The 12,262-nt window shown below is 45.6% G+C and overlaps 1 protein-coding gene across 4 annotated transcripts in view; it reads right to left on the reverse strand.

Annotated features, from left to right (window-relative positions):
• RYR1 (ryanodine receptor 1) overlaps nt 1–12,262 on the reverse strand; it is a 92,751-nt gene that overhangs the window by 45,171 nt on the left and 35,318 nt on the right. For all 4 annotated transcript variants that reach the window (XM_075260851.1, XM_075260849.1, XM_075260850.1 and 1 more), the window contains exons 13-38: nt 10,509–10,695; nt 10,174–10,309; nt 9,824–9,919; nt 9,193–9,311; nt 8,966–9,099; nt 8,642–8,883; nt 8,324–8,516; nt 8,030–8,246; nt 7,743–7,847; nt 7,537–7,640; nt 7,124–7,207; nt 6,875–7,034; nt 6,276–6,423; nt 5,335–5,540; nt 4,697–4,871; nt 4,408–4,616; nt 3,963–4,324; nt 3,753–3,882; nt 2,873–3,033; nt 2,441–2,606; nt 2,232–2,318; nt 1,918–2,144; nt 907–1,789; nt 456–656; nt 265–373; nt 20–169 (exon numbers count right to left, since the gene is read on the reverse strand). In XM_075260851.1, coding sequence (XP_075116952.1) covers nt 20–169; nt 265–373; nt 456–656; nt 907–1,789; nt 1,918–2,144; nt 2,232–2,318; nt 2,441–2,606; nt 2,873–3,033; nt 3,753–3,882; nt 3,963–4,324; nt 4,408–4,616; nt 4,697–4,871; nt 5,335–5,540; nt 6,276–6,423; nt 6,875–7,034; nt 7,124–7,207; nt 7,537–7,640; nt 7,743–7,847; nt 8,030–8,246; nt 8,324–8,516; nt 8,642–8,883; nt 8,966–9,099; nt 9,193–9,311; nt 9,824–9,919; nt 10,174–10,309; nt 10,509–10,695 — 4,991 coding nt within the window. The remainder of the gene's footprint in view (nt 1–19; nt 170–264; nt 374–455; nt 657–906; nt 1,790–1,917; nt 2,145–2,231; nt 2,319–2,440; nt 2,607–2,872; nt 3,034–3,752; nt 3,883–3,962; nt 4,325–4,407; nt 4,617–4,696; nt 4,872–5,334; nt 5,541–6,275; nt 6,424–6,874; nt 7,035–7,123; nt 7,208–7,536; nt 7,641–7,742; nt 7,848–8,029; nt 8,247–8,323; nt 8,517–8,641; nt 8,884–8,965; nt 9,100–9,192; nt 9,312–9,823; nt 9,920–10,173; nt 10,310–10,508; nt 10,696–12,262) is intronic.

Raw genomic sequence — 12,262 nt, forward strand, 5'->3', positions numbered from 1 at the left:
CTGGCAACCCATCACTTACTAGGTTTTGGCTCTTCCTCCTCTTCTGGTTCAGGTTCTGGTTCTTCTTTCTTGCCCCGTAGATTACGCACTTTCTCGAGTAAATTGAAGAGACGTCTTGCTACACTCGTGTCTTCTTGCTCTTCTTCCTCTTCCCCTTCCATTTGGACACCTGTAATGTCAAGCAACATAAGAAATGAGTCTCATACTGTACAAACGTGCATTGATATGGAGCCTATAGACCTAATGTCCAGGTGTCCTACATACCGCAATGTGTCAGAAGGTCAGTGTGAAATTCGGTAAGTTCATCACGAATTTCTTCAGGTATAGGGCATTCTTCTTCAATCATGGACCTAAAGTTTACCAACATATTAATCTGCAAAATAGAATAATAAAGCATAGGTAAAACCGCACGTAATATGATTTCATCTGTGGGAGTAGAAAGGATGGGGCCTTACCTGTTCCTGTGGTGGGGACCGGAATTCCCTGGTCCTACGAGCGGTCTCTGCTGCGGACATGGTGAAGGCCTGCATGAGCTCCCTATAACGCTGCCTCTGATTGGTTTGCAGACTGTCTACGTGGCGCTCAGAGAACGCGATGATGGCTTCAACACGATGCTGCAACTCACGGTCGCAGAAATATTGTAGTAAATTACACATCTACGGGATGAAGTAAAAGTCTATTCAGTAATAATAATCATAATAGTGACCTGGTATCATAATAGCAAACATGGCCGCCTTCTTCTCAGGAAGTGACATCACGTCTGTTGGTCACATGGTCAAGCCGCAGCTCAGTCTCATTCATATAGCACCGTCATGTGACCATTATATTTGATGTCACTTCCTGAGAAGAAGGAAGCAGCCATGTTCTCTAATCCTGGATAACCTACTAGATGTTCCAATGACCTACCTGCAACTTTACCGACTCTGGCAGCTTCATCTGCAGCAAACCTTCTTCTAAACTCTCTTCTTCTTCTTTTTCCTCCTGCTCCCCAGCCTCTACTGCTTTTTCTTCATCTTCTTTTTTCTCTTGTCCTTCTTCTTCTCCTCCTTCCTCCTCCTCAGCAGTTTTTTCCGCAGCCTCTTCTTCGGCGCCTGCCTCTTCACCTTCCTCTGTCTTCTCCTCTTCTTCTGCTGGTTCTTCTTCACTAAATACATTGGGCTCTATCATCTTTAAGATGTGCCGGACATCATCGTCCTCAAAGACACCCATGATAAGGAGAGTGGAGATCAGCTTCAGCACTGGTACAAACTGGAATTCGACACTTCCCCCGACCGGATCTCTGGTGTGTTGTCCGCCATCCAGTACGGATTCCGTCAACATGTTGATAGCTTTGGTTTTCAAGATATCCAGTGGGATGAATGGGCTGTGCTGGTAAAGTTCAGTACTGGTGCTGACAAAGCAAGTATGGGAGAAATGGAGATCGGGCTTCAGACACGTACTCATGCCTACGCCAGGTAGCCCATATTTCTTGTTCTCATTGGGGAAAAGCTTGATACTCTTTGTCTGGTCGGTCATTGGCACAATAAATTCACTGTTCATTGTCAGACGTGCCCTCTTTGCAGATTCCAGATGGATGCTGATGAGGAGGTCATAGAAGCCGCTGCGAAGAAGACCTGAGAGGTGGTTACTCTCAATTGTGTAAAGCAGCTGGCATTCATTGACATGACTTGTGAGGGCATGGGCCACCCGGTTATTTCCAAGAGCGCAGACTGAGCAGTAGAGCTTCAGGGTATGGTAGTGGAACTTCAGCATGTCCAAGCGCTCTGACAACTCAAGGATATCAATACACCTGCAAATGAAGCAAATTGAACAAGGTCAACGTCATTGCTGTTAGCAAATTTTGGAAATTTGGTGGATTGATGAATAATTTTGGGTGGGTTGTCAAGCAACAGTGCATATCTCAGGAACTTATTTTACCTGTTTTCTTCTGGAATATGGAGAGCCATCATCATCAATGGTTCTAGGCACTCCACCATCCAACCATGTCTATCGCTGACCTTCCCTGATTCTACCGTTAAAAATTCATTGGGCATTCGACTCCATATTACAGGTGTCAGCATCTGGACATCCAGACGGGGTGGGCACTGAGGCACTGGGTTCTTATTTTCACTACGGAACATGGCTGCAGATATGGGCATGATATTCTGCGGATGGAAAGTAAACATGTGCAAATGGTCAAACACATGGTCAAGGATGCACCTTGTCTACTGAGAAGAGCATTTGACATGTACCTTCAATTTTCCCAGTTCAAACTGGAACAAATTTTGGCTCAATGGTTGAACAAAGACGGCCGGAAAAAGCTTGGTGTTGGGCTCGACCTAAGGAGAAAGACAAAGCAGGACATCATCTGACAAGTCAACACCATTTTTTACATTTTGGACCCAAGGATCCATACTGGTACAATACAGTCTAGATATAGCAAGTTTCGGCATTGATGTACCTGGAAGAAAGTATTAACTTCTTTTCCATTGGCTGTGAAGGTCATAAGCCCGGTGGCTAAGTCTATCAGGCAACCGATCACAAGATCCTCTTTTCGGACACGAGCTTGCTGGGTATTATTGCTGAATTCTCCACCCCAAACCATGTAGCAATTGCTGCGCTTGATGCTGAGGAGTCAAGGAAGATATAATGGATACATATCCCAAAATAAATTACATCTTCTTCACCATACAAGTGCTCGAAACTACACCCCTAAAGCATGCTTAGATGTCCTCCTGACAAGTCTTTCTGTTTGGTCTTCCACCACCTTAATGCATAGTTCCATATCATCTACATCAGTAGTCCCCCAACCATGGCTCATGAGCTTGGCCCAATCTGGTTTCGTACTAATTTTTGGATCTATGTTTAAAACCAACCAACAATTTTTACCAACCTGTTGAATATGTTCCCTTTGTCATCGCCCATCGTGATGGTGGCCATACGGACTTTGTTCAGGTCAAAGTTCATATCATATAGATGATAGTCAGGAGTCACCCAACCTACCCAAACTCCAGTGGGTTCTTGTCCGGCAAAAATTCTTACAGAGTAATAATACTGAAGACATCAAGAGAAGAAAATAACAGAATGAGCCAAGGAGCTATGAATTATTGGCTGAAGAAATCAAGCATAAATGAACATGTCCAATGACCATGGTGTATGGTGTAGCCAGGCAGGGACGTGCGTCCTGGGTGCCAGGGTGGTTGCCAACAAGCCACTGTGCTTGGACCAGGGTATTTGGAAATAGGGCTGAGGCAGGAAACGTTTCTCTTTTCCACACCAGTAAAGGTGGATAAATGCAAACCAAACCCCTAATTCTAGCAGGACCGACCAACTATCTAATGTCTATGGTGGTATCCTGGCTGAGCCCTAATGGTAGATGTGGCGGAAGGAATTAACCTGAAACTCCTAGGCCCCAGAGCAGAATATGTACTGGGACCCCACTGAGAATATGGAATCTATAACATTGATATTGTCATCTGTTGTGCAGAGCCCATTGGACCCCCTGAAGCTCTATGTCCCGGTAAGCGATTGCTATCTCTGCAACCCCAATAGCTACACCCCGGGATTAGGTAGTTTGATTTCATCCTTTTCTTCCCAAGGAAGATAAGTGGTTCCCAGACCTTGCTATCCATGGCTTATTTGCCTTTCTCCATTACAAACACACATTGTTGAGTCAAGAGTACATGGACAGGGTCGTAAATGTGCAAACGTTCGTCGTCAGCTATCTAGGCCAGCCAATGTTTGTGTTAAGGACGTGGGTAATATTAGCTTACCGTAGTAGTGTTCATGATGATCTCAGGGTCATCTCTATCATCAGGCACTACGTCCTTCACCAAGCGAGGCATAGTCGGTACAACAGGAGGTGGAGAGATAAACGCTGGCTTCTTGGCTTTAAAGAGGAACCTGAGAAAGATGAGATGTTAAATAGTGAATATTCATGATGGCCAAGTCATCTGGATAGTGATTGGTATTCCTTGGCTTACCCTCTCTTTCCTTTGGTCTTTTCTGTAGTCACATCCTTCTCGTTCTCCGGCTTGGCCACCTCCTTTGGCGGCTCCTTAGGCGCTTCCTTCTCATTCGTAGCTTCTGCTTCTTTTCGGCTGGCAGATTTCTTCAGCTGCTCAAACTCCGAGTCCATATCAACATCTTGGACTTCTTCTTCAGGTATGGTAAAAGTTCGGGTAAGTGGAGTAGCTCCTGGTGTGATCTTGAAGGTTTCATAGAATTCGACAGGCATGCTAAGTCTAAAGAAGAGCATGTCATTGTTGCTGTTCTGGGAACCAAAAGTCTTGTGGTTCACTTTAAGACACGGCGGGTTGTCCACCGTACCATCAATTCTTCCAACCTAAAAAAAAATACAGATTTGGTTGTATATAATCCATTTTCTGGATAACTTTGTATTTTTATCAAAAGTTCTTGTCCTCCTACCTCAATATGACCGTGATCTTGAGGCACCGGCACAAATTGAGGAAGACTCTTACTAAACCAAGTAGTGATTTCTCTTTTCATGTTGATAGCAAACGGTTCAAACCCTTCCTGCAGACCACAGATGGTGAAGTATCGAAGACTACCGACGTCCTGCCCCAAATTTAGTCTTCCAACTTGGGACATTCCAAGGCTGCAAACAGGGATGAACCCTAAAATGGGACATTGATGGTTTTATGGGTAAGAACATATACTCAAGGACATCAAGGAACTACAATGGTGTCAGACTTACCTTCTCCAATTTCTATATCCTTAAAGGCTAATTCAGAGCCCGAATCACTTATTAACATTTCTCCATTCAATGTAAACATGATATTCATTTCAGTCAGGTCAATCATACACCCAACAACATCTCCCGGAAGCCAGTTACGCCCAAATGGTTCACTACCAATGTGCCAGCGCTGACCCTGTGGGGAGGCAGAATAAGAAGGATGTAAGTAGAATAAATGGACCTGTATACAACAACTGAACAGTCTCCTACATGGTTAAACACGAGTCTGACATTGACCCATCTTATAAGAAAAAATATCCTTGTACCGTGTTAGCCAGTGGATATATCCATTGACCCATCGATCACATTCTCTTCTTGGCATCTACCATACATCTACACAGAACATGTAGATTGTGATTCTCGTAGTCATCATCATATACATGGAATGAGGTCTAATAGGTAATTTGTGAATTCCATAAACAATAGACTTGGCACCAAACCACCTCCAAATGGGTTGAATTTTGGAGACCACTTTATGTCAGAGCCCGGAAACCTAAAAGGAGTCCCTAGTCCTCTGAAGACGAGTATGATCCAGCTTAAACCAGATAAGACCATGTATCCATTTCATGCACAGTCCCGTATACAATGTCATCGCTCACCCTGAAGCCATTAAACACATAAGCCAGATCATCCGCGCCAAGTTCCACATCCGGTCGCACTTCAGGTCGCGCCCACCCCACTCTCATCTCTCCTGTTGTTACTGCTTCAAATTCAAAATACCATTTCCCAGATTTTATGGCGTAGGATTTCTCCGCTCGGAAGATGCGCATTCTTTCAGCCCGAGGCTTTGTTACTCCCTGACCCGCTGAGGAAAGAACGAAAACAAATGTTATGTAAGAAAAGAGTTTTGTCCTCTTCAGCTATCCCCTGACTGTAAATACACCAAATACTGAGATGTCTCCATGCTGGTCGGTCATCCGTCACAGAAACATCTACAGGACGTTCCAAAATGTTGCAGGTTTTTGCTCTGGAATAAAGAGGAACTCCGGGAAAATGGTTTCTTTACCAGTATAAAGCAGCTTAGACTATTATTAAAGATTAATGTGGAGGTTCTTGCTTGTGGCCGTGTTAGCTGATGTGCAATTTATAGGTTTTCTGCCATCTTCTTCGCTTCTTTCCCTTGTGAATGTTTCCCATTATGCCTCTGGCTCTCCAAAGAAGAAGGGTTGGAATCTATTCATGTTGCAGTTTTCAGTGTCTCCTTTGCAATTCAGCTTCAGCATTTCTCCCCTGCCTCCTGCTTGTGATAGGTTTCTTACTGTCAGCCCTTAGAAGTAGGAGGCAGGGGAAGCTGCATGTCATAGGATACACAGAACATTCTGCACACAGCACACACAGATAGTATAGACAGGAACTCAACCACGATGGTGAGGGTAATATTCTGTCTACATAGCTGAGCAAGCTCAGAACTGGTGGTCAGACTGTGCATTTTTTTTATTGAATACTACTTTAAAGGACTGTTTCGATGTTATAGTTGACATCTATTAAACCAAATACTACAACTTACTAAATTTACTGTTACTCCTTGGATTGGACTTACTGCTCTCCTGGTCAGGGGGTTCAATATTGTATCCGTATCCAATAAGAGTGCGTACAGCCTCACACAGGCTGTCTCTATTGGTTTTCTTGGTCTTTTCATCTAGCAGACTGTATGGCACAAGGCGAGGGTTCCTCTTGTTCTTGATGTCCTGGAAGGAACACAATGGGTTATTGGATCCCCTCCAGAATAACTGAGCAATTTACCATATTAGCGCCCCCAGGTTCATATAACTGGACATATATCTGTAGACCGCTGCATTAGGATTCATACCCTTGTCGATAACATCTCTCTTCCTTATGGAAGAGTCCCTGGTTTGGTGAATTTAAGATTACTTTCTTCCAACAGGTTGCATATTACATTCCCAAGGAGCATTGCATGCAAATAAGTCTCTATGGACCATCTAAGAAGCACTATAAGGGTTTGCATACTATATCCTAGCATTGGGCAGATCCCAGTCATTCATCTTTGGTGGATGGGTGTTACTAATATCCTACTAAACCAAATGCAGATTTGCTAACTTCAATGAGAGTAGGGTATGGCACAAGTGTCAAATAGCAAGGATAAAATGAGCTGTAAGACGCGGACCGGGGTCGGCATACTTGTATGATGCTGTAGGTCCATCCTTGTTGCACTCTATCTCTCGCCCAGACGTTGTGACCATTTTCTGCTAGCTTGTCCACCAAGGTGTTTTGTGCTGGTGTTAGCTTGACATGGGACAGATCGAGGGGAGCCGGCTTATATCCATTGGACATCATGTATCTATAGGAGTAAACAATGAAACTTATAGTCTGTATATGACTTGCGGGCATGGCTCTGATCACTCCTGTCCTCACGTTCCAGACACTTACGTTTTGGGAAGTTTTATCTTCTTCAGGTTTTCTTCTGCCTTTTCATCAGCCATGCCGACATGACATCCCAGAGCCAAGAGGGTTCTGTATGGGTAAATTACATGCAAATTAGTATTCTGAATTCACTCCAAGATGGTACGTGGAAGCAATTATTGGAACGTGGGGAAACAAAGTGTGCAGGTTTGATGAGCTGAGGTGAGTCGAGATGATGCAATTGAGACATGACTATTAAACCAGGTTTCCACTAGCTCAGTTGGCGCACTACCCATCACTTATATGTCTATATACATGTATACATAGTTTTAGGCTTAGTCTTCACACACAGCATAGATTGTTATACATCCACCAAAGTCTTCCAATACACACAACCCCACTCATCCCACAATCATTGAACTCCATGGTCGTACGCCTACTTCAAAGTCTCTCCAGACATCAGCAAATTGTAATTTCTCTCTGGCTCGGGCAGACTATGGAAGTCGAGAAGACATGGATGTAACCTCTTGTTGTCATCCCGGATCTACAAAAAAAAGCACGAAATAAGCATGATGCACCAAATGCACCATAAGAGACAGATGAAGCCAAGGTGAAGGAACATTGGTAGAGTAAGACGGACACTTACAGGCCCATAGGTCCATCCCTGTTCAATTCTTGTGAGGGCCCAAAGTTCATGGATGTTTTCTGCCAACTTTTCACGGATTCGTTCCAGGTGCGGTGGAAGAACAATCTACAAACATAGATGTAATATGTTATATCAACATAATATATGAAGAGTCCAGATGACAAAGTACAATAATCATGGGCTTAACTCGGTGGGTTGGTGAGATGTGTGTGGAGGGTACAATGAGAAGCTGGAAATATAGAAACATATGAACCTAGAATAAATCAAGGTTATATTGGCTATCCTACCTGTATAGTGTCCACAGGACAAGGAACGAACGAGGTATGGGACAGGGATTTGGTGGGCCCAAGAAGATTACGAATGTCTTCGAAGTCATGTTTATACTCTTTGATGGGCTCCACGCGCATACGATCCCGGGGCAAGAGAGCTTCATAGACTGGAGCATAGCCAGGTGGGGGTAGAAACTTAAAATCACCATGTCGACCGCCCAGAAGAAACCGTATTCTGCGCAAAAAAGTCACAGATGAGGTCGTATTCACCATCAGAGACATGTCATTTATCTAATTAGTCATGGCACTCACTTGACTCCAGCCGAGAAGCTAGCTACCGGGAAGAAGAGTCCATCCAAATTGAAGTTCTCAAACATGCCTTGAACAGGGTGCCCATTGAAACGGAATGAAATGCTGGGAACTGTCAGGTCCAGACAACAACTGACCACATCATCCACAGTCAGCAAGTGCTGGTTGTGAGAAGCCACAGAGCGGCAAACCCGACCTATACAAAAAGAAGGCAAAGGGCATTATAGGCAACTACTAACCAATGGCCCATTCATGTCTGACATCTTAAGACGATAAAAATCTTCATAGAAGCGCTGAACGCCACCAATAACGTGAATTTACCTGACCAAAGGTGAAGACCATCGAAAGCAAAGGAATACAGATCGTCACCCACTCCATTGGCTCCCCAGCCTTCGCCTGCTCCAGGATAAGGACTGTAACCCTCAGTCAGAGCCCAGCCAACACGCAGATGAGTGGCCTCAGGAGTCACAAAAGGATCTGCTTGATCCACAATAACTTCAAAATACCACTTCTTGAACTGTGTGGATCCTTCACAGGTTCCCAGAAAGACATTAGGTCTCATACTGCAATACAACATAGATTTGACATTAAGATGGACGTGTGCTTGAGAAAAAAACATCAGGCTTATCTACGTAAACTACATACCTGGTGACATAGTTGACCATCCTGGTCTGAAGAAGAAGGTCTCTTCGGGGAAGAAGGTTCTCGGTGATTAGATTCTGGTTGGATCTCACAGCCACTCCATTACACACACACAGAGAGCAGAGGACATCCAGAACCTAAGTGTAAAGGAGAAGGGACAAGTCAAGAAGACGCAACCTCCAAAAAGTTAACATGTCTATGCTCATCAGGTGATCAGATTTTTCAGTTACCTTGTGGTTTCGTCCATGTTTATCCAGAAGAGAAATAATGGACTTGATATGATTTTCCTTAATAATGTTCAAAACTTCAGGGCTCTCAATCAAGACGCAGTACAAAACCTCCAAAATCCCTGAAACATTAAAGCATCTGTAGGTTAAGCTACACTTCTTAACGTTGAGGTCCTGCACCCAAAAACCTGTAACAGGGACATCTGACAAATACTCATAAAGGGGTTGGCTCACAAGGTAGGTGGTATCAGTATGATCGCTGGGGCCTGACAGCTTGGATCGCCATCGATCATGAGACCAAAGGTGTCCACCACTCCTTACAAACTTTACTGGGCTCATGGCCACAATGAAGTCAAGACCTTCTCTACCTCCAACAGTTCCACAGACTTTGAATGGAGTAATGTGCATGCATGACCACTACTGTATTCATACAAGGGACATGGGGTCCTTGTGGATGAGTGAGAAATATTTCCAATTAGCCAATCCCTTTAATAGCACTGGTGTCCATTTGGCTCCAAGACTGAAAGTGCAACTAAAATCTTTGTATTCCCTGGAAAAACTCAAGGACAGTCTTATAGCATTGTTCCTATCTCCTAATAGGAATATGGTCTTCCTCAAGATCTCGGGCTCCTACCTGATGAAGCTTCCAATCGATCCAGTTTGCTGACCACCCAGTCCAAGTTGCTGGAGAACAAGGCGCAGTTGGAGCGGTTCCCCCTTATAAGTGCAGCTGTGTGACAAAAACAAACACAGTCAAAGTAAATGGTCAAAAAGTTCACTTAGCCTTCATGATTCTCAAAGAAAAGCGGGATAGCCTAACTTTTTGTGCTGAGAAAAACAAATAGCATTATTTCCAGATATCCAAACTAGTGTCATCCCCATTAGTCAGACAATACTGCAGTAATCTTCATCCTACCCGGGAAACAGGACCTATCCATATGCCAAATCCAATCTCCACCACAGGTAAGAGATCAGTGTACCTACCAAGCAGTTCATAAAGTAAGTTCACAATATCCTTCCAGGCCTCTGCAGCTTCCTCCCCAGCAAACTCTGCAAAGTGAGCGGCTGTGCTGTACACATTGAGACGGTCTATGCAGTCCAAGACGAGGGAGATTATTCCCTGAGGAGGAACAAACAAAAAGATTGCAAAATATCTGCAGAATGGTCCTGAATTATGGACCTTCAGTCATGTGCATCAGCCCCATACAGGAGGGCGGGGAGGGGAGGAGTAACACATGACCACATGGGAGCTGTGTACACAAAACGGTAGCATATTTTACATTGCCATCCAGACTATTTGGTATCTGGTGTAATCCTACCTCTTCCTGGAAGAGATTTTGACGGTTCTTCAGGGACCGTAGCTTGGTCTGCTTCTCCTCATGCTGTAACTCCTCCTCTGGGTGCTGGAAATAGCCAATCAGATCTTGCAGGGTTAAAATTACCATACTGATGGGCAGGGTGACCGGTTTTGAAGGCTTGTTCTTTCCACTTAAACTGTCCAGGCCTCTGAATATAAAAGTGAGAGAGAAAAAATATCATCATGTCGTATCTACTGTATGCAGAAACAAAAGTGTCCCTGGAAGGCAAAGGACTGTCTTGTGTCTCCCCCTACTCATATAAAGCCTGTGAGTCCTGCCCCCCCCCCCCCACTCATATAGAAAGCCTGTGAGTCCTGCTCTCCCCACCACTCATATAGAAAGCCTGTGAGTCCTGCTCCCCCCACCACTCATATAGAAAGCCTGTGAGTCCTGCTCCCCCCACCACTCATATAGAAAGCCTGTGAGTCCTGCTCTCCCCACCACTCATATAGAAAGCCTGTGAGTCCTGCTCCCCCCACCACTCATATAGAGCCTGTGAGTCCTGCTCCCCCCACCACTCATATAGAAAGCCTGTGAGTCCTGCTCCCTCCACCACTCATATAGAGAGCCTGTGAGTCCTGCTCCCCCACCACTCATATAGAAAGCCTGTGAGTCCTGCTCCCCCCACCACTCATATATAGAGCCTGTGAGTCCTGCTCCCCCCACCACTCATATAGAGCCTGTGAGTCCTGCTCCCCCCACCACTCATATATAGAGCCTGTGAGTCCTGCTCCCCCCACCACTCATATAGAGCCTGTGAGTCCTGCTCCCCCCACCACTCATATAGAAAGCCTGTGAGTCCTGCTCCCCCCACCACTCATATAGAGCCTGTGAGTCCTGCTCCCCCCACCACTCATATAGAAAGCCTGTGAGTCCTGCTCCCCCCACCACTCATATAGAGCCTGTGAGTCCTGCTCCCCCCACCACTCATATAGAGCCTGTGAGTCTTGCTCCCCCCACCACTCATATAGAAAGCCTGTGAGTCCTGCTCCCCCCACCACTCATATAGAAAGCCTGTGAGTCCTGCTCCCTCCACCACTCATATAGAAAGCCTGTGAGTCCTGCTCCCCCCACCACTCATATAGAGCCTGTGAGTCCTGCTCCCCCCACCACTCATATAGAGCCTGTGAGTCCTGCTCCCCCCACCACTCATATAGAAAGCCTGTGAGTCCTGCTCCCCCCACCACTCATATAGAAAGCCTGTGAGTCCTGCTCCCCCCACCACTCATATAGAGCCTGTGAGTCCTGCTCTCCCCACCACTCATATAGAAAGCCTGTGAGTCCTGCTCCCCCCACCACTCATATAGAGCCTGTGAGTCCTGCTCCCCCCACCACTCATATAGAAAGCCTGTGAGTCCTGCTCCCCCCACCACTCATATAGAGCCTGTGAGTCCTGCTCCCCCCACCACTCATATATAGAGCCTGTGAGTCCTGCTCCCCCCACCACTCATATAGAAAGCCTGTGAGTCCTGCTCCCCCCACCACTCATATATAGAGCCTGTGAGTCCTGCTCCCCCCACCACTCATATAGAGCCTGTGAGTCCTGCTCCCCCCACCACTCATATATAGAGCCTGTGAGTCCTGCTCCCCCCACCACTCATATAGAGCCTGTGAGTCCTGCTCCCCCAACCACTCATATAGAAAGCCTGTGAGTCCTGCTCCCCCCACCACTCATATAGAGCCTGTGAGTCCTGCTCCCCCCATCACTCATATAG

The sequence above is a fragment of the Leptodactylus fuscus genome, chromosome 11 (assembly GCF_031893055.1).
Source record: "Leptodactylus fuscus isolate aLepFus1 chromosome 11, aLepFus1.hap2, whole genome shotgun sequence".
Lineage (NCBI taxonomy): Eukaryota > Metazoa > Chordata > Amphibia > Anura > Leptodactylidae > Leptodactylus > Leptodactylus fuscus.